This window comes from Aedes aegypti, chromosome 1 (assembly GCF_002204515.2).
Source record: "Aedes aegypti strain LVP_AGWG chromosome 1, AaegL5.0 Primary Assembly, whole genome shotgun sequence".
NCBI lineage: Eukaryota > Metazoa > Arthropoda > Insecta > Diptera > Culicidae > Aedes > Aedes aegypti.
Window position 1 is genome coordinate 8182771 of NC_035107.1, and position 21954 is coordinate 8204724.

At 36.2% G+C, this 21954-nt stretch overlaps 1 protein-coding gene across 1 annotated transcript in view; it reads right to left on the reverse strand.

Annotated features, from left to right (window-relative positions):
- LOC5572022 (protein artichoke) overlaps positions 1–21954 on the reverse strand; it is a 253885-nt gene that overhangs the window by 64579 nt on the left and 167352 nt on the right. The window contains exon 2 of the mRNA XM_021838835.1: positions 12998–13549. Coding sequence (XP_021694527.1) covers positions 12998–13310 — 313 coding nt within the window. The 5' untranslated portion in view covers positions 13311–13549. The remainder of the gene's footprint in view (positions 1–12997; positions 13550–21954) is intronic.

Sequence of the window (21954 nt, forward strand, 5' to 3'; positions counted from 1 at the left end):
CTTGAGCACACTTCATTTAGTAATTATTATGCACAAAACACTATTTTGTTCTCTAAATCATCTAATTTTCCTCACCAAAGTCACGAGGCACTTGTTCTTTCTTTTAAATGCAATTACTATTGTCGGCAACAAAATTGTTCTCTTCGGCAATCCAAAAATGTACAAAAACTAGGTTATGTATTGGTAAATTTTCGTATTTGTTGACAATGCCTAAAATTGAACGTCACTCATTATGTTCTACTCGTTGAAAGGGCCAATGCAGAAAAATACGAATCTATGACAAAAGGTCGAAAGGACAGAAGGTCGAAAGACAAAAGGTCGAAAGGACAAAAAGTCGAAAAACAAAAAAAGGGGGACAAAAGGTCGAAAATCTTTTTTCAAAGAAGGAAAAAAATCCCACCAAGCAAATCATTTTCGACCTTTTGTCCATAAACCAGATAGACGAGGGGAGTGCGCAATTGCCTATCGATCACAAGATTCTTGGTTCGATTCCAGTAACAGGCTTCAAATTTATCCCTCTCATTATCACGTCTATCTTTTGATACTATCACTATGGGTAAGGATAGGGATACTTGGATTTCAAAATGACGTCGAACATCGATTTTTGTCATCCCCTCGTCGCGTCCGTTCCGAAAATACCCATATTGCATGGGTTTTCAACAATTTTCCTTGACCAGAGGCCCCCATCTTGGATTTCAAAACGGCGTTGGATATCGATTTTTGTCATATCCTCATTGTGCCCAATAGCATATTGCATAGATGATAGTATCATCGTCTATCTGAACCATATTCAATTGCGATGTATTTAATATTCACGATTTTTTCACGGCAACCTCAGGCAGGCATAAACTGCCTGAGGTTGCCGTGAAAAAATCGTGAATAATAAATACATCGCAATTGAATATGGTTTTCTGGCAACATAGTCCAGTTATAAAAAGTGATTGCCGAGGAAATCAAAGTGCATTAATTTCAATTTGTGATTTAAAACATAAAAATTAAGTATTTTCGAGTGCTTTATATACAAATCAAAAATTCAATAGTGCATAAGTGTCCGGTGCGTAGCTTTTGTGAAAAAATTGGCATTGGAGCGGAGAATTGGATCTTTTAAAGTGGTGAGTTTTTGTAAGCTGTCCTTGTGTTGTTTTATTCGGCAGCTCACGAATAAAGATAATTTCGTAAGCATTTATTTGACTTAATGATAAAACCAATGTTATATAATATTTGTGTGAAAGATGTGATTTACATGGAAGATTATAGTTCAAGGAGTATGTTGAGTACATTGAAGTTAACTCGTGTTCCGTAGATAAATTTAAACAAGGACGATAAGTTAGTGCTGCCGAAAATACCCTCAGGGTGCCAAAGCCATCATTTACCCTAAGTCCAAAGAATTCGATTGAGATATCATCAAATGGCCTTCTACGCACACAAGTAGAGGCGATTATGTGCATATTTTATATGCTGAAAGTTGGCATGCTATGCGAGTTTATAGATTTTATTGCGAACAATTCTGTATCTTTATGCGACTTAATTTATGATAACAAAGCTAATTTGACAGCTGTTATGGATTAATTCGAATTACTTAGAACGTGTATACGGAACGAAACAAAATTCACTGATGAACTGAAAAAAATAGCACTTTGCGTGATTATTGAGCTGAAATCGACTTCAGGTTAACTTCATGAGTCCTCTCATGGCGTAGGGGTAACGCGCCCTAACTAGAGATCAGGGAGTCGTGAGTTCGATTCTCACTGAGAAGACGTGTAACTTTTTCGCAAAACTTCACATCAATTTGTCCATTTAAACCAATTGCAAAATATATGTAATGTTTAGCTTTTTGGTAGTTGTTAAACTTCCACTCGGTTGGTTAGCCGTAAACCATGATTCATAATTAAAAACAAGTATGAAAAAATAGCGTTTTGCAAGGAACCTCGTCACTCAAACGATTTCTTCCACCGTTTAGTGGATGTGTGGTGAAATTTGTACAATTTAACGAGTTCTCATGTTCATTTCTTTGCGACTTTGTGTTGTCTGGGTGTTGAATATCTCAACAAAGTATTTTAATTGTTTAAAACATATTTTTTAATACCATGCAACATTGTGTGATATATAAGAAACGGAAACCGTGCATAAATCGAGACAAAACTGAGCAGTGATAAATCGAGAAACTACGTTTTTTATTCCTCCTCGGGTTCCTATGCAATATTCACTTTGCGTTTTGCGCTTACTCTGGCCGCACCCTAAGTTGGATCAATCCGTAGCAGCTGTCAAATGAGTTCTGTTATCATAAATTAAGTCGTACAAGATTTCAAATTAGTTCACAGTAAAATCTATACACATACAATGTATACCATTTTTCATCATATAAATATGCACGTATATTGCCTTTAGTTTTGTAAGTATAAGGCTTCTTGACGTCATTTTATGCACATCGCATAACAAAAAAGGTATTATTTTTATTCTCATTTTACTTAACCTATTGAGAGCTCTTTTTCGCTAGCTTGGACATCACCAGAGCGAATTCAAATGGGTTGCATGCATGGCCTGATTCGCTACTCGATACATAAGAACGCACATGCACAAAAAATCGCTAACAGGAAACGCGAAAAATATGTGTATGGCGAAAAGCATCTAACGAATCACTTCTCAAATTTGGGAACTATTATCGAAAAAAAAAAATTTGGTATTGGTTGTGCGTGATGATAATGGCTGTTACGCTTACCGAAAAAAAAATTTTTTTTTTACTTCCACTCACAAGTAATTTGAAGTTAGATGACTTTCCGCATACAAAATAAAAGGAGAAAACTTCTGCTGTTCAACTGTGGACAAGAGCAAAGCAGGTAATCCATTGACAACTGTTCTTTTAGTACAGTGTCCGGTGCCTATTCTTCTTAATCGATCGCATCTATCAGTGGATCTGATCCGAAGCTGCGCCTGTTTTACACTCCACCATCGCTAGTAGATGAAAGAGCAGGTGATGTGGCGTATCAGTCCAGAGAGAAGTCCATTGTTCCTTGCCGTTGGTCGGTTGTCGTGTTATCCGGGTTCGCTCAGAAGAGGGTCAGGTTGTCAGTCCGCTTTCAGAGAGCCATTATGACAGGTGGAGCTCGTACCGTTGTCTTGCGGACTGACGAAGGGTTTTTTGTTGGGGGGAGCTGGGAATCAAACCCATGACCATCCGCTTATGAAACGATGCCACGTTTCCCTCCTAAAGAGATGATTTTGTTATACGTAGGGGATCTTACGTATTCTCGGCAGTCTAAGCAGCTGGACTTTTGAAAAGGCAAATATACACAACAATTAAGCACAAGAATTAGCAGGCGACACCTGGAACACACTTGAGCACTCTTTATTCATTGGTTATTCTACACAGAACACTATTTTGTTCTCTAAATCATCTGTTTTTTCTCGCCAAAGTCACGAGGCACTTGTTCTTTTATCGGAAATGCAATTACTATTGTCGGCAACTAAAATGTTCACTTCGGCAATCCAAAACTGTGTAAAAACGAGCTTATGTATTGGTTACTTTTTGCATCTGTTGACAATGACTGAAATTAAACGTCACACATCATGTTCTACTGGTTGAAAGGGCCAATGCAGAAAAATACAGACTACACTGAAAAGAGCTTTGCAGTTATAAATACTGTAACAGAGAATCAAATTGAATGCACAACGCCACTTAATTTGTGCAGACTAAGGCGCCGTTCACACATTAAGTAACGCTTTAGTGGGATGAGAAGTAAGCTCAAATGTTGCGGCTCATACATATTTTTTTTCATACAAAGACCGTTACGGAGGGGGAAGCGGATCGAAAATTGAATAGTTTAGCGTTACGTCATAAATGGACGCTTCCTAAATTCGTTTTCATTTATTTCATCGAATATTTTTTGTATCAAGTCTCACAGCATTTCGGCAGTGAAAATTTACATGCCATAGTTATAAACTTGCAGCAGGTGCGATTCTAATCAAGAACCAACCAAACAAACAAGAACTTTAGGGGGTTAACCTAAGCGCTCGCACCGGCAATTTTCAGCAGACCAGAAATGCGTTTGATTTAACCATGTCCGTAGTCGAAATCAGATTGTTGTAAATTATTTCTATCAAATGCACCAGTAATGTGGTGAGATGTACCGTATGTACCTAACTCAAAATACAACTTGAAATAATTTCGAATTGATTGCTTGTTAATGAGATAGGCAAATTTAAAAGTTTTCGGGGACGATTTTCCTGAGGGCCGCTAGTCATACTGGAGATGTGTTATCCCTAAAATCTAAAAGAGATGAATCCAAATGTCCTTTTATTATTTGAAGCAACCTACAACTAAGTGGCTTCAAGTTAGACTGGAAATAGAAAATTATTCGGTTCAAATACAATGAGTTCTATGGACATTTCTCTTCCGTCATAAAGCTTGAAATACAGCTCTCTTTAAGACATCTCAACACATTTGGCTTGGTTTTACAAATATTTGGTTTCGGAAATGTGTCAAACTTACTTCTTAAGTATATAATAAGGTAATGGTTAAAACCATGCAAGGATGTTGAATTTATTATGCTTGATTGTATAAAGACATGTCCTCAAAGTTTGTATGGATAATTCGCGGACACCCTGTAGTAATTTGGTCTGAAATTCCATGGTAGTTATTTTTTATCTTTATTAACGAGATTTTTAGCCCTGGGCTAGTTCATATCGGGACCAACGGCTTTACTTCCTTTCCGAAGGAAGTCGTCACTCAATTTTTTGTGACTATCTCGGGGATGGGATTCGATCCCAGGTCCTTGGCGTGAGAGGCATGTATTCTAACCACTACACCCCGCCATGGTAGTTTCAAGAATGGGCGTAATCAGCTAAAATCAGCTACCACAGATTTTTTTTCCCGTGTAATATTGTGCTCTGCAAGGAAAATCCACGGAACGGATAATTTGGATTTCAGAATTGCGTTTGAATTGCGCGTAATATTGTCTGCGCGTTACTGCCACAGCTGGATGTTGATTTAAAATGAGCGCCGGAATATTATCCCTTTTATTCGCTCCTGATCCACACCATCCGTCCGCATTCCAACAACACGCATGACTTTTGTCGTCACAAAAGGAAGAAATCACAAAAGAGAAAAAGATGGACACACCGTCCTCTGGTTAGTGCCGACGACTGTAACTCATTACTTGCTACACACTGGTTTCCTCTCCTTTGAAAGAACTGAAAACAACGGCACCAGTGTCTGTCAAAGTTTACAGGTACTTTTGTCGTGAGTGACATTTGGCCAAATTATAATCTGAAATATATCAGCAAGCATTGGGAGTATTAAAATACTTCAATGTAGTATTCCTCACGGCATAACAATAAACAAGGCAGACTCTTTACTGGTGTAAACTTGAATTTGGACATCAGGACTACTAGATCATTCGTTTTCACACATTTGTTCGAGATGGATAGGAATGACGTCATCAAGTAGCTGTCAGTTTTCGGAATATATCACCTTCTCATTATTGTAACCGTGGTAATCCTTGAAATTATCTACAACTACAGTCGAATTTCGTTCTTTGCACTACCTTAAGGTGGGCTACGTTTCAGTTGGGCTCCCGTTAGTTGGGCTATAGCCCACCTAAAACGAAGTCAAACGTCATTTTCTGACATAAGACGCAATTTATCAATGTTGATAGCTCCGTTTTTTTTGTTTAATGTTATTTGACAGCTCGAAAATTAGCCCGATTAGTCACAGTCTTGCACTAAGTGAGCTACAGGTTTAGCGCAACGAACGAAGCTTGACTGTACCATCAAAATATTAGATTCATGGAACTAGTAGTTTATTTGTAATAAATCATCGAAAAAATCTTGAAAAAGGCGTTTTTAAATTGTCACTTTTGAGGCTACACAGATAATCTCGCTTTTAGAAGGACGAATACTATTTTGAAATGATGAAACGATTATTGCAATACGAAAGCTGTATGTATCGTCTTAGCATCACCCCACATTAAGGCGTCGATAGACAAAAGGAGTGCGCACGAGCCTATCGATCACAAGGTTCTTGAAGCGATTCCAGGATGCCGCGAAAACTATTTTTGTTTCGGTTTTATTACGTATATTTATGAATTTCAATCCGATTTCTTGTGGAGAATTTACATAAGGGGTTCCTATGTTTAACGATAGTTCACTTTCCTGAGTGTAGTTTGTTTGGCCCTATGTCACCCTCTCGAAGGGGTGAGTTTGTGCCAATTTTCATACGTTTCCTATTTAAAGGAAAATAATCAAATTTCAATCATTTGTTCAGCATTTGCAAAGTATTCTCATATTTAGCCGAACATATCATGCAAATTGCGAAAGTTGTTTAAATATAAATGAGGACTTACGCATTTTTGGCCAAATCTCACCCCCAACGACGGTACTTGCGCAGTTGTTTTCAAATTTCTTTAAATGCAAAAGGTAAATAATTTCACTGTGAATTGAACTATTCGCTGAATGGCTCGATATGGTTGTGGTCTGTAAAGGTTGCTGCTCTTGAATGCTCTATCACCATGTTATTCCCGAGAGAGTGAATGGAAACATTAAAAAAAATTCCGGTTGCGATGTTTCACGATTTTTTGTTGGTTTATGATTAGCACTCTCCTAATATTGTTCGATCGGCTTGTTCGGATCAAAATCCAAACTTTGCCAGTAAAATTTATTTGCGTTCATATTGCATAGTGCATTGTGGAATCTGTTTTTGCTTCGTAGTCGCGAATTGCCTGTAGAACAACAGAAGTGTTGCCAAAATACTTAACCTATTAAAAGTGGTATATTTTATATGTTTCTCAGTATATTGATGTTTATGCGCTACAATACGCAGATAAGGAAAGTATTGATAGGCTCAATTATTACCAATGCATGCTTTGTTGCCTAGTTCCAATAAATTGATTAGTTGTGTTCAACTTTTTGTATGAGTTTAAATTGTGAATAATAAATACACCGCAATTGAATATGGTTTCCTGTCAACTTTGTCCAGTAATAAGAAGTGATTGCCGAGGTAATCAAAGTGCAATAATTTTAATTTGTGATTTGAAACACTAAAATTAAGTATTTTCGAGTGCTTTATATACAAATCGAAAGTTCAAGAGTGCATATGTGATCGGTGCGTAGCTTTTGTGAAAAAATTGTAATTGGAGCGGAGAATTGGACCGTTTAAAGTGGTGAGTTTTTCTTAAGCTGTTCTTGTGTTGTTTTATTCGGCAGCTCACGAATGACGATAATTTCGTTAGCATTTATTTCATTTGATGATTAAATCAATGTTATATAATATTTTTGTGAAAGATGAGAACCACATGGAAGATTATAGTTCAAGGAATATGTTGAGTACATTGAAGTTAACTTTTGTTTCGTAGATAAATTTTAATAAGGACGATAAATTAATGCTGCCGAAAATACCCTCAGGGTACCGAAGCCATCATTTACCCTACTTTCTGGTTATTCAGTTTATGTCTCGTACAGTGACCTAGATTTGTTTAGCCATGCTCACTTACAGGGACAAAAAACATACTCAATATACTCAATCCCCTGACATTTATGCCACCATCAAAGTTGGACCAATGCACGCGTTCAGAGTGGATTTAGATAAGAGTGGCGTCAGTGTCAAAATTGGAACAGCGCACAATGGTCGGAAAAAAGTGAAGTTTGGCCAAAACTATTTTTATCGCCTTAATCGATGAAATATGTAATCTGAATATGTTATTTGGCGTTTTTGTTGTTTCAGAAGGGATTATTCACAAATTACGTAACTTTGAAAAAAATATTTTTTTAATTTAAAATTGTTATCAAACCGGGCTGAAAGCACAAATTTTGTTTATATTTGATTGAGTTTGATCAAAATGTGTATGAATAGTGGTTAAATAAATTTTAAATAAACTTTGTATGAAAAATATCGTCAAAATATATGTAAAATATTGAATTATTCAAATATCTCTAACTTGCAAATCAGCAAATTTCTGCAAAAATTTTAAAGGTTTTTTGTAAGATCTAAGGATGCTTTTTGATGTGCAATATTCGAAATGGCGGCGACATGACGCGACAAGAGTTGTTTTTCATATTCAAAATCACCAAAATTACTAAAATGTAATATTGAATAGTATTAAAACTTAAACCAAATACTTTTTTTCCATCCTCATGCTCGATAAAAGTGTTGAACCATAAGCTATCAGATAGTGGGTAACTTTGGGGAAATATTGCATTCCTAAATCATAGAAATTTAAATTTTAGTTCAATTTCAATTAAGGATCATAATAATATAACAAATGAGGTATATTTTAAAATTCAAAAAATCATAAAAATCTCAAAAAAGTTTTTCCGTTCCAATCGAGCAGGAGATCTGTCAAAACTGGAACATGACGTCACTCTTGTTTACAGGTACTCTACACGCATTCACTCGTCGACGTTTAAGCGGTGCCGTGTTATTTACGTAACCATGGGAACGAGTGAAGTCGGCACCGCTCAAACATCAAAATAGTGAACTCGTGCATCGGTTGTTGTTGTTTGTTGAGGACTTTATGCCGAGGGTCATTCGTTCCGCGAGAAAATTTTCGCGCGTAAACGAGCACCCCTACTCTTTCAAGTAGAGCAACAAGGACAGCAGAGTGGGCGTCGAATCAGTTCTCCAAAACAGCTGTTGGTGACGTTCGGCTGCGGGCTGCACGGCTCGAAAAATGAGGGGTGGCTGGATGGAATGTTTAACAAAGTATGTTTCACTAAACATAATTCAACTTGTGGTAATTGTTTGTAATGCTCATATTACAGGTTCAACGAAACAATTCAATAAGTGGCAATAGTTTATTGCGCGTAAGGTATGTATAGTCATTCTAATTATGTGATCCAACAATATTGACAACATTGTTTCATGTGGATGGAATACATTGAGATTCCCCTCGATTTCCGACGACTGTTTCGAAGAGTCTTCCAAATAGCCGGGATAATCCAACATTCAAGTGGATATACAATAATAATTAGCAGAAGAGCGTTAGTTTTGAAAAGCTGAAGATCAATGACATTCATATAATTGAAAAAAAAATGCTGTGATATGGGAAATGAACGATTAAGTTAAAAGGAAACTGACAATCTTGCGACAAGCGCTTTTTCAATCTTTGTTGTTGTCAAGGTAAGGATAATGACTTAACAAAATCAACAAAGATTCTATACAGCGAGTGCCAATATGAGCAATATTTTATGAAACGGATCGAAAAATTTCAAGAACATGTTTCTATCGGAATATGCTTTTTTCCATACAATAATAGGGTTTCAATGCTAGTAATGGACCCCTTAGTAGCTGAAATTCATTCTAGGCGCTTTTCCGCAATGAAATCTCAGACGCATATACGTTTTGTGGAGTCTAACAACAAATTCAATTTCTTTACTTCATAGTACGTCTATGAAACATACAAAATCATTCAATTTTTCCAGCGAAATATGCATTTGAAAAACTGTTGTCCGAATGCCTATTATGGACCCTCCCGGGGTCCATAATATGATTGTTTACAATTTTGACGTTGCGTATTATGGACCCTCCCTTTGATTCCCATGTAATCCGGCTCGCTGCCGACGAGCCTATTATGGACCCACCTGGAAATGCGTATTATGGACCCTCTTGTGTCGTTTCATTTACAAAACTTTTCAAATATCTGTATTTATGCGTCTCAAACCAAATATTGTGCCACTAACTTCTGACTAACAATGTAATCGAAGTTCCTCCGGTGGATTTTCATAGGAATAAAGTTGCTTTGAGTGTTAATTTTATGTTTTTCTGTAGGGGGTCCATAATACGCAAAGGGTCCATAACCGGCATCGACTCCCTAAATACTTTTTCATGAGCAGGTGATGTACAACACTTACACTGAAAGAAGAACGAGGGGTAAACGAAACTTTTTTTTATCCAAGACGTTCGATTCGCTTACGCTCGTTTCTGAGACAACATTCAGTATTTAGTCCACAACCAATTTGAAAGTTAATCAGCTTGATTTGTGGTTTCCGTTGTTTCTTTCTGAGGTATTCAGGCAGCATTCATGCCATATAACGCTCAAAATGGAAATTTTCGATTGCTCCGTAACGCTGTTTGTATGAAAAATTTAAAAATGTTGTATGAAGCGTTGAATAATTTGTGAACGGCGCCTTGGAAAAAAAAAGTTTACTAGTTCAAAAGTTAGTCTATGGAAAATTGTCTCCATGGTGACTCAATCGTGATTAAAATGCTTGAATTTGGATGCAACATACCAAATATGACGAACAATGTCATGCAAATATGCCATAACACGGAATTTTTCTCATTCAAAAACCAGAATTAGAATAAAAATAAGTTGTACAGGTAAAGAAATGTAAATCACATCTAATATTTCTGTAGCATTGAGGCATGAAACATGCTATATTGCTTATATTACAGAACGTCAAGCGATACCAACGGCATTAATACACATGATAATATAAAAATTGTAAATTTCATATTGAACTTCGCGTTTAAATAGCTTAGTCTCCATTGGACATAATCACTTTGGTTCATTAATAAAATTAATATATATTCCAGTGAAACTTCCATGAGTCGATGGCTCAACGGATCGATGCATGAGTTCACTAATTTAAAGTTTGAGCAGTGCTTAATTCACTCGTTTCCATGGTTGCATAAATAACACGGCACCGCTCAAACGTCAAATGGGGGACTCGTACATCGGTTCATATTGACTAATGGAACCATGGGTCACTGCACTGTTTTGATTTTGGATGAGATTTTGACGTTCACTGGCCTTGTTGTTTATAAATATTTTGAAAAAGTAAAAGAGAGCGACTGATTTTTGTGCAGAGCCACATACTACGCCAAAATTTCATAAATGCTATGATGGTCCCCTGAAAAAGCTTTCCAAAACATTTTTGTAAGTAAGTTCGAATTTCGAGCGTAAAAATATTTAGAAGCGAAAAGTAAGTTAACGGTTGTTCTCTAGGAGTTTTAAGAAGAGATGGGGTTTATCTGTGATCCTGTTCATGGGTGACACACTTTTGGAATCCAAGATGACGACTTCCAGTTTGTAAAAATCATTTGGAACTCTTGCATGTCAGTTCTCTGTGGTTGAAGTATGTCCAGTTCAGATGTTCAGAATTTGAAGATCCATCTGTCAGATAGTGATTGAACAAGATTTATTCATTATTCGTTCAACAGGTGGCAGTAGTGCCAACTTAATTTTCAATCTTTTGAATCTCAAATTATCTAGAGCCAAAATGTCTTTCATTAAGCCGAAAGAATGGTGGTTCTAGCATCCAAAGAAAAATTCGGTATCTTCAGTACAAGCGTTTTTTTTTCAAATCTACTCTTTAAAATAATGGCTTAATTCTCGTAGTTCTCGTTATAACTGAATGTTGCATGATGTTAGTGATGGAACGATATAAAAACGTGTCCTGTAACATGTAAAATTACATTTTACGCTTAATACACCTTGAGCATATAATGTAATTTTACATGTTAAAGGGCACGAAAACGATGGAACTGCGATCGACATTTCCTATATGAGACACTAACGTATTTAAAACTCGACACAAATTTACATCATTTGGGTCGTTTCTTTTAAGAGCATTCAAAAGACGTAAAATCATATGATTGTTTGGGAGTGTGTAGTTATAACATTGTGAAGTAGTATTCACAGTTGATGTTAAAAGATCTAAGCAATCTTTTGTTTATGGAAACTACAGTCTACTCTGCATTATTTCTTTTTGAAGTGACCCTCTACTCATGGAAATTTGTAGTTAAGGAACATAAATTCTAAGGGATACCTTTTGCAGGATCCATTAGAGTAGCCCTGACATTTAATTTTTAATTTGATTCCATGAGTCGAGATTTCACTGCATGGACCGATGCACGAGTTCATTAATTTACCGTTTGAGCGGTGCCGAATTCACTAGTTTCCATGGTGCCATAAATAACACGGCACCACTAAAACGTCAAATAGTGAACCCGTGCATAGGTCCATTGTTAAATATTTACAACAATAGACGAGTTCACTCTTTGATATTTCAGGAGTTATTTACGTGATCATGGAAACGAGTAATTTTGGCTCCGTCAAATTCGTGAACTCGTGCATTGGTTCATTGTCGCTTGGGTTGAGCCATATTCATTCGTTTCCAAGGAAATGAAAATAACACGGCACCGGTCAAACTTCGAATCAATGAACTTGGATAATTATCCAGATTACCAAACTATCTGGAATTAGAGAGCAGAAAGTTAATTATTCCAGAGACTCATCAGGACGCCCCAACGAACCGAAACAAAACAAAATAACGTTATTTCAGTCCAATAATACAAGATTCCGTTTGAAATTGATAAATGAATTATAAGTCGACTTTTTTCATCAATTCGTTACGAAAAACTATTGAACAGTCTTTTTTTGGACTTAGTTTTTGACGAAATTTCATGAGTCACAAGCAAAAGCATATGCTTTTGCTTATGAAACCTATATGTTTTAGAACCGTAAATAAAATGGCCACTTTCACAGGGCAATTGGGTATCTGGAGTAACCTAGCATATGATCAAGTTATCCAAAAACACTTCTTTAGAATGGGTTTGTTTAATCATGAATGAGTCACAACTGATCTTCAACGCGTTTTTTCGGAGTCACAGACTATTAAAAACTACGTACATAATATTTTGTTTGCGTTGTACAATTATGCGTAGAAACACAATAGCAGTACCGTAGTAGCTATGCGTGAAAATTCAATTAATTGACTTGGTAGTCTCTTTATGTAGTTCTATCATAAAGCTTACTTTTTCTAAAATTATACTTTCAAATAAACTTCTTAGTGGCAAAAAGTCAAAATAGACCAAAAGTAACATGGGACAATTATGCGTTTAACGGCAGTCATAAGAAGTGATGCGAGGCAATCGCAGTATGCGCAGCTTTCGTATGGGATTTCGCCGCTTGCTGTGTTTTACAAGAAAGGAAAACCTTGTGCGTGACATACTGCGATGGTTTCTGGGAAAGAGAACAAAAAAAACATCTACGACACGTACCGTCCTCGAACTTGTAGCACGGACAGGCCGAATTCTCGGCAAAGCTCGGACATTCAATCTCGTTCGAGGAAGACGACGAGGAAAAAAGTTCTTGTTCTTCCAACTGTTGCCGCTGCTGCTGCTGGTGATGTTGAGCCGCCCCGCTGCCGCTTCCTCCCGTTGATCCCCGTCCACTACTCCGCAGCTGAAGAATTTCCTCCATCCGGCCGTAACTTATCCGCTGAAGAAGGACCAGACCTACCAGCAACCAACAGCGCCATAGATACTTGTAGTAGGGCTGAGTGAGCCCCAATTTGGGCCACCGTAGCATCATGCCGTCGACGTTCGGATTTCTCTGCTCGCTGTCAAGCTCTTCTGAACAACGGGATGGGAATGAAGCATCTTCTTACCTACCTATTGTGATGGGGGAAGTGATTCTGATTGTTCCCCGGGTGCTCTACTCTAACCGGAGATTGTGGGTTCAACTGGAAGTGTTAGTGGTTTATTCACTATGCTATGGCTCATTGGAGCCCAGATTTCACAGCTTGGTTGCATTCGTTGATGGACGTATACCTGGGGAGGAACGAGAAAGAGAAAGAAAAGTTTCGTTACATCGTGGAATGAGAAAGTTTTGCCATTCATAGATTTATATAAGTACATCATGTATGTCAGAGGTCCTCAGCGAGATATGTATGGATTTGTTTAAATAGCCTACACGGAAAAAACTCGTACAATTGAATGGATTTACCATAATGTTGTAATAGTTCGAACTTTGGATCAGCTATAGTGTCTCTAGTACCGTAATCCGGGGGAAAATTGATCACTGGGGTGAATTTGATCAAGTCGGTAAGAAATAGCATTTCTTTTCAAGGATGCTTAATTCTTCGTTGGCATCACAGACATTCAATGTTTTCTAGTTTATAGACGTCTAATGATGATTATAAACTATTTTATTTTTATTATGGTCAGTTTTGCATAGAAATATTTACAATTTTTGAAGTTGTTGCCAATACTGTTGGAAATGTCGGTACTAAACAAGCCTGCATGCAAACTTTGAGTGTTAAAAATGTTGTGTGAGCTTCAGTGTGAACTGCTGAACGCATTTTTGAAATCGTATACCATTACAAGAATAGTTTTTTGCTCATTAAACCATTCATTGTTGCATAACGTGCTGGTTTCAAGGGAAATTGCATACATTTAGGCGTATTATGTAGATTTACAAAGTTTAATTTTACATTTATAAGGTTTAATCACCGCATGACTTTATTATTATGAAAATTTATTGGCTTTTTTCGGTGAACACAACACCTATACTCAGAGTGAAAGGGAGTAACGAAAGTAATGAAAAGACAAGATGGATAGAATCGCAAGCGAGCGACGAGATTCTATCCATCTTGTCATTTCATTACTTTCGTTACTCCCTTTCACTCTGAGTATAGGTATTGTATTCACCGAGAAAAGCCAATAAATTTTCATAATAATAAAGTTTTGCAAACAAAAAAAAATGATATTTACGGGTTGTAAGAATTTTGACATCATTTTCGTATTCAGGAAACCCACATTTAGTAGATAGGGAAATTTTACATTCTTAAATATGCTCTATATGCTCTATATGTGCGCCGCCACGCCACGCCGCCGCCGCCGATCCAATTTACGTCACGCCGACGGTTTTTTAAATTTGACCTATTTTTATAGAAAAAAAACTACAAAATAATCCAATATTGCTTAAGGAATTCCTATGGATATTCTTACAGAAATTCATCAAGGAATTGATCCAATAATTCCTCCACATAATCCTCCAGGAACTTGAGGAATGTCTCTATCAACTCCATCTTTGAAACTTCCAGCGATTCTTCAGGGATTTATCCTGGAATACCTACACGAGTTTCTTCTTGAACTCTTTCAGAGTTTCCTGTATGAATTCCTTCGAATGCTACTTCAGAATGCCTTGTAGTTATCTCTTGTTATCTCTTGTATGCCTGTTTTTGCAAATCCTCCAGTAATTTATTCATCCATAATTCCACAAATATTTCAAAGATTCCTCTGGCGTTTTTTATTTCCTCATTTATTACTTGAGACTTATTACAGCAGTCTACTTTGAAAACAATCGTGTTATAAAGGATAATCAAGGGATTTCTTAAAAAATAAAAACGAAAATCCTCTACCAATTATTCTATAAACCTAAGCTACCCATCCGGGATTCTTTCACATGTTTCTGCACGAATTCCTTCAATCATTTATCTAACAAATGCTTCAAAAATTCCTCCAGTAATTATATCGAATGTTGCGATAGGGGTTCATCGAGAAATTATTGCAAGGATTCCTGCAAGAATCCTGCCAGTGTGTTTTTCTAGAATTCATCAAAGGATACCTACATATATTCAACGAATTCATGAGTAGGTGAGCGGCTAAGAATTACTTTTGAGATTTATTCAGAGCATTCTCAATCGAATCTCTAAGAGTTCCTTCAGAAATTTTAACATGGGTTTCCTCTATCGAATTCTTCCGGTATACCACCACAAATACTTTTTCGACATATGTCAATTGTTCATTCAAATTTTTTCCAAGGAAAACCCTTAAATGATTGTTCCAGAATTCTCTAGTAAATTCTTCATGATTCTGCATATTTTAATTTCAAAAATTCCTTTGGTAATTTCAACAACAACATTTTCAAGAAATTTCTTGCGAATCTTCAAAAAAAAAAAAACTATTAATTCTTTTATGGTGGCTATGGATTTTTATATGAGCGCAACTGTATTTTCAATGGTAATTTGTACTGAATTGATAAACTTAATAAGTAATTATTGTTAAAGAAAGTCATTCACCAAACACACCGTTTGTTGTTTTCATAAAAAAATTAAACAGTTTTTAATTGCAAGTAAAAATTATCGCAATTTTTACCAAAAAATTACATTATGCACATATTTATCGCTTTTTCCGAGCGGATTTCTAAACTTGTTATTGACTTAACTACTTTTTGTGAATTGGGAATATTAACAGAAAATAATAACAACAATTTGCTTATGAAATAACATAATAACCAAGTCAATAACGTAAATTTTTGGTTGTCGGCTATCTCAGTCTTAATCTGCGAACATTTTAATTTATTTTGCCCGACGTTTCGGCCATTTGTTGAGGTCTTTTTCAAGGAAAAAATGGTCAATCGTTTTTGTCCTTATTGAATCAATAAGGACAAAAACGATTGACCATTTTTCCTTTGAAAAAGGTCACAACAAATTACCGGAACGTCGGGAAAAAAAATCAAGTCAATAACTAGTTTAGATTTTCTTTTCTGTTCGAGTTTCGGTTATTTTGCATAGTATGCATAAAACAATCAATATTTATATGCGTTTTTGTTAGGATTGGTATTGATGTTCCTTATAGTGCTATTATCTCAAGTTTAAATCGAGAAAATGTATTGTGTTTGTTGGAAAAAAATGGTGTGGTATCATGGGTACCGCCCACTATAGATATGCCTCTCAATGCTCCTTCAAATTTTTTTTCAAAATTCTCGAAGCAAATTCACAGATCTCATCACCTTTCACATGCATAAGCATAATATCGCCATATGATACCGCATGTAAATTTGTTCAAAATTGATCATGATGCACTAGTTCATGAATTTCTTCAAATTAATTCTTCCAAAAATAGTAAAACCTCATCTACGTCTTTCTCTAAAAATTTTCCAACCATCCTTAAATTTTTTTCAGCGGAAATTCTTTAGATAATACTCCAGTTGTTCTATTTGGATTTCGCAATGATTTCCGTTGAGATATGCTCTAAAGATTCATCCAACTCCTTGATTAATACTTAAATGGTTGGGTGACAGCACGTAGAATCCCAAAACGCCGAATGCCAAAATGTCGAAAGGACAAAACGTCAAAAGAAAGAAATTAAAGGAAACGCAATTTCTTGTAAGAATTATTCTTTTCCAAAAAAAAAGATTCATTATGTGCAAAAGGTTATTCAGATCATATTTAATCGAATCTGATGTGAAAAAAGAAGTCTAATAAACAATGTTTCAAATTCATCGCTTTCGACGTTTTGTTTTTTGACATATTGTTCCTAAACCACCAACAATAATGCTTACAAGATTTTTTCTTGCATTGCTGAAGAGGTTCATCCAAAGTTTTCTCCAGAATATCATCCATGCAAGTCATTATCAGCCCGTATATTGCTACTAGAATTTTGAAAAGATTCTTGATTGTTTTTTAGGATTACTTTGAGGATTTCTTCTAATATTCTTGCTTGAGTATTTCGAAGAGTTCTGCTGAAGGTATCTGGGTCGATTCCTGATCAGTTCAGGAACTTTTCGTATAAAAGAAAATTTACATGCTTCTCTTGGGCAAAAAGTATCATCATACCAGCCACACGAGACACGAATGTGCAAAAGGCAACTTTGGCAAAGAAAGCTCTTAGTTACCAACTGAGGAAGTGTTTGTAGAAATCCAAGCTAAGAAGTAGGCTATCCTAGGGTCTGTACCAGTAGGAATGTAAGGCAGGAAAAAAGAAGACAATTTTCAATTTTCGATGTCCAATTTTCTCCACGCCGATGAACGCCGCCTAAACTTGTAAACGGCGTGACGCCGATGACGCCGCCGCCGCCGGTACAAAAATACCCTCACGCCGCCGCCGATTAAAAATATTTCGGCGCACAGGTCTAATTAAAACTAATTTTATGATATGTTAAATTTTATTTCATAAAAAACCGATTACACAAACTGATGTAGGAGCGGTTCCACAGAAAATGACGACTTTTTTCCCAAATTTCATTTTTATATTTTTTGATTTGGATGAAATTTTGCAAATGCTTTCTTTATGCCCAAAAATGCCTTTTTGCATCATCGGCTCGCCATTTTGACTCTAGCCTTACTTTTGAGAAGAGCCTAAGAAAAAAATCCTTAATAATTTTCAAAAAATTATAACTTAGAAACGGTTTGTCCGATCAGTTTGGTGCCTTCCGCAAAGTTTTAGGTTATTGTTAGGACTATCTGGAAAAAAATATACACTGTAAAAACAAAATGTTGTAAATTTTTATATACCGTCAATGGGGGTGACAATGGGTCTAGGGGGTGAGATTGGGTCAAAACGGAAAAATTTGTTTTGTGAAATATTTCAGCTAATAACGCTGATATTACTAAAATGAATAATTCATATGTTAGGGAACATATTATTACACATTATTCATAACAATATACATTTTTAGAAATAGTAATTTTTGTGTACTACATCAATAAACTTGCATGTTGAAACTAGATAAAATTTACAACATAAAATTTCTCCTGTACAAAGTATCACGCATGCACTCTAGCTTCTATCGTTGTATTAGTAGAATGTTGAAAGTCTTTTCATTACACATCACAGGTATTTTCCGGAATCTGTTTTATTTTCCCACAAAAAAATATTTTTTTTCGGTACGATGTCTAAAACATTGAAAATGGGGGTGAGATTGGGTCAAGCAAGAACGATAGTAAATGGAATTCCAAGTCCACTTTTTTGACATTTTACGGTGCCGGGTGTTCTCTTTTTTCATTAAGATGTGCTTATTCTTTCTAAATACAGCGTCTCAGAAACATCAAAAAAATCTACTTGAGTATTCCGTGCATTAAATAACAATACAACGCATTTTGACAACTTCTCAAACCAGCAACTGTGTTTCGTGCGCAGCGACATCGTACATTTTTATCAAAAGGGTGTTTTTTTCTAAATTTGATTATTTATCAGTGTTTTCATATTATAGAAACATCTCACGGAAGTACAAATGAGTTGTATCGCTGAAATACTGGGATTATGACGTCAACTTCTGCCTGAAATTTATTGATCGTGGAATGTCGCACCGAAATTTAACTATTTGCGAAGGTTTAAAATAATCACTGTTTCAGTACACCTTTGGGGAAACTGAATGGGCTTTATAGCAATGGGGATGAGACTTTGAAGACAATTTGAAGGAAAAACCAAGAAAATTTATGTAAACTTGACGATAAATGTTGGGTTTACATATTTTTTCTCATAGTTCTTCAATTTTCAGTATAATCTTTATTTTAAGTGGGTTTATCATACTTGTGAAACATCTTAGATATCTTTTTGTCTTGTTTGCATCGTTTTTTGTCAATATTTTTCAGTTGTGAATGGTTTTGAAAGCATATTCTCAAAAACAAGTTATTTCAATTACAGTGACCCAATGTCACATAACTTTTTTGTCCATGATTTCTCCATCTTGACCCACTATGCAAAAAACTTCATTTTTTGTCTGCTTCAACGTATAAAAAAATAAAAAAATCATAAATACGATTTTTGAGAAAATTGATTTTTAAGCTTTATTTTCGATATATAAAAAATTACAACATTTTTTTTACAGTGTATATTTTTTCCAGATATTCCCAACAATAACCTAAAACTTTGCGGAAGACACCAAACTAATCGGACAAACCGTTTCTAAGTTACAATATAATGATCGAAAATTGAAAATTATATCATAATTTTGTATTAAAATCGCTGTATCTTTAAAACGGTAAAAGTCAGCCTGATTTTTCCGTTAACCTTTTTTGTTGTAAATTTTGCGTACTTTCATAAAATCGAGTTGAAAAATATTTAAAAAGTTTATTATGACCATTTTCAATAATTCACCTTTTTTCAAAAAATCATAACTTTTTTGTCCATGATTTCTCCATCTTGACCCACTATACAAAAGACTTCATTTTTTGTCTACTTCAACATATAGAAAATAAAAAAAATCAAAAATACGATTTTTGAGAAAATTGATTTTTAAGCTTTATTTTCGATATATAAAAAATTACAACATTTTTTTTACAGAGTATATTTTTTCCAGATAGTTCCAACAATAACCTAAAACTTTGCGGAAGGCACCAAACTGATCGGACAAACCGTTTCTAAGTTATAATTTTTTGAAAATTATTAAGAATTTTTTTTTTTTTTGGGCCCTTCTCAAAAGTAAGGCTAGAGTCAAAATGGCGAGCCGATGATGCAAAAAGGCATTTTTGGGCAAAAAGAAAGCATGTGCAAAATTTCATCCAAATCAAAAAATACAAAGGTAAACCGACATTCGAATTCAAATGGAACCGCTCAGAGGTCATTGGAGTACTGATTTTACCAAAATAAATTTGACAATCTTTGAATTCTCAATGATAACATTACAAAAAGTTGTTAAATAATGATCAATTTGCCCCTGGATTACGGTATCAGAAGGCCGGCTCCAGAGGCACGTTCCCCGCCATTTGGGAGATTTGTGCCATCGCCATGTTTGAGCCTATTTCATCATCTACCCGATGGGAGAGGAAAGGGAAGGGGAAGATGGGAGGAAATAGGAGTGGGGTCCCTTGAAGAGGGAAAATCGCATAAGCGAATTAAGAGCATGTAGCTCCATACCACAATGGGTTCGAACAGCGCCCTAAAAAGGGCACTGCAAAACGCATGAGCGTAAAGAGAGCCTATAGCTCATTACCACAGCGGGTTAAGAATAACAGAAGGTCCTGAAGATTCAGGTTACTGAAATCAGTTTCACCTAATAAGTGTTTACCAAGTAATTGGAATCGCCATTACGCGAGAACTTGACAGTTACATATCAGGTGATAAGAAGTTCCATAATCGGAATCACAACTATCACACACAAATGTATCAACACACTGAATATTTGCCATGTGGAGAAAATCCATGGAATTTGGTCACAACCAATTCACAGTTTGTGGAGTATAACAAATGCATAGTCTGCGAATTTACATTCTTATGTTCATATAGAGATGTAGGCGATTTCCTACAATAAGTAATCCAAGATTAGAACTACTTAAGCATTCCATCAGACTGGAGCTTCTCAAATTGATATCTGAGCTGCTCCAGATGATGTGATGAGTATCAGCATCACTGCCCACAATCAGCAGAAGGCCTTTTCATAGACAGTGAACGATAACTCGTTTGAAATCATCCATTGGGGATGGTTCATCATGTGGTAAATACACCACAAAACGAAAGACGTATTTCCTATTGAGGTCACATATAGAAATATCAATTGTGACAGCACATACATCTCTGGTTGTTAACTCAGAAATGAGTGTAGCGACGTCAGCGCTATTCACGAGCACGTATGCACGAGGCATGGCACGCGAGTATGCCATTTCATGTTTCTGAAAGTAGCAAAAACTGGGTCCACTAGGTTACCTAGATAAAAGTTCACAAAAGTAAGGTTTTTGAACTACCGCCACTTGAGCTGTACCATTTGCATGAGTCTACAAAGATTGATCGTTGCTGACATTTTATGCTGGAGATTGATCTAACTAAGCTATCCTAGCCGTAGCCACTACCCAAACTAGGCAGGATTAAGCTTTTCGCCATCTCAGAACGAAAAAGATCAGCAGCGAACAAAAACCAGATCGGTAGCTCTTAAAAGTCGCCAAAGGCGAAAAGCACAGATTACACTGCATAAAACGCATAATGCGAAACCATAGAGGTGAAAATTTAAACTAAATTACAATGTTTTAATAATCCCACCCTTATTTAGCCTCAGGCTTGAGACTGAAGAAGGGCAGCCGATTATCTCGGAGAAACACAAGGTCACCTGCACCATTGCTCCGGGTAGCACAGGAAGGGCATAATACTGTAGAGGGCGCCCTGGAACTCCACAGGCTCCGTTTGCGGCTAGGTTTTATTTAGACCCCCCTAACCATTCATTCTTTGGCACGGTAAGCTTAAAGCCGTATGAATTAGGGGTCACCTGTGAGGTGGACTTTTACCACCGGAACAGGCAGTCCGTAGTGTTAATTCTTAGCCAGTTGAAACAACCGCTACCGACACTACGCGGCTATCTAGGCTGATCGGGAAAAGGAAGTTAACATTGATGATTAACTCCTGACGTGCCCAAACAGCCACCAATCTTTGAATTCTCAATGATAACATTACAAAAAGTTGTTAAATAATGATCAATTTGCCCCTGGATTACGGTACTCTGAAGAAAAAAGTCGTTGGTT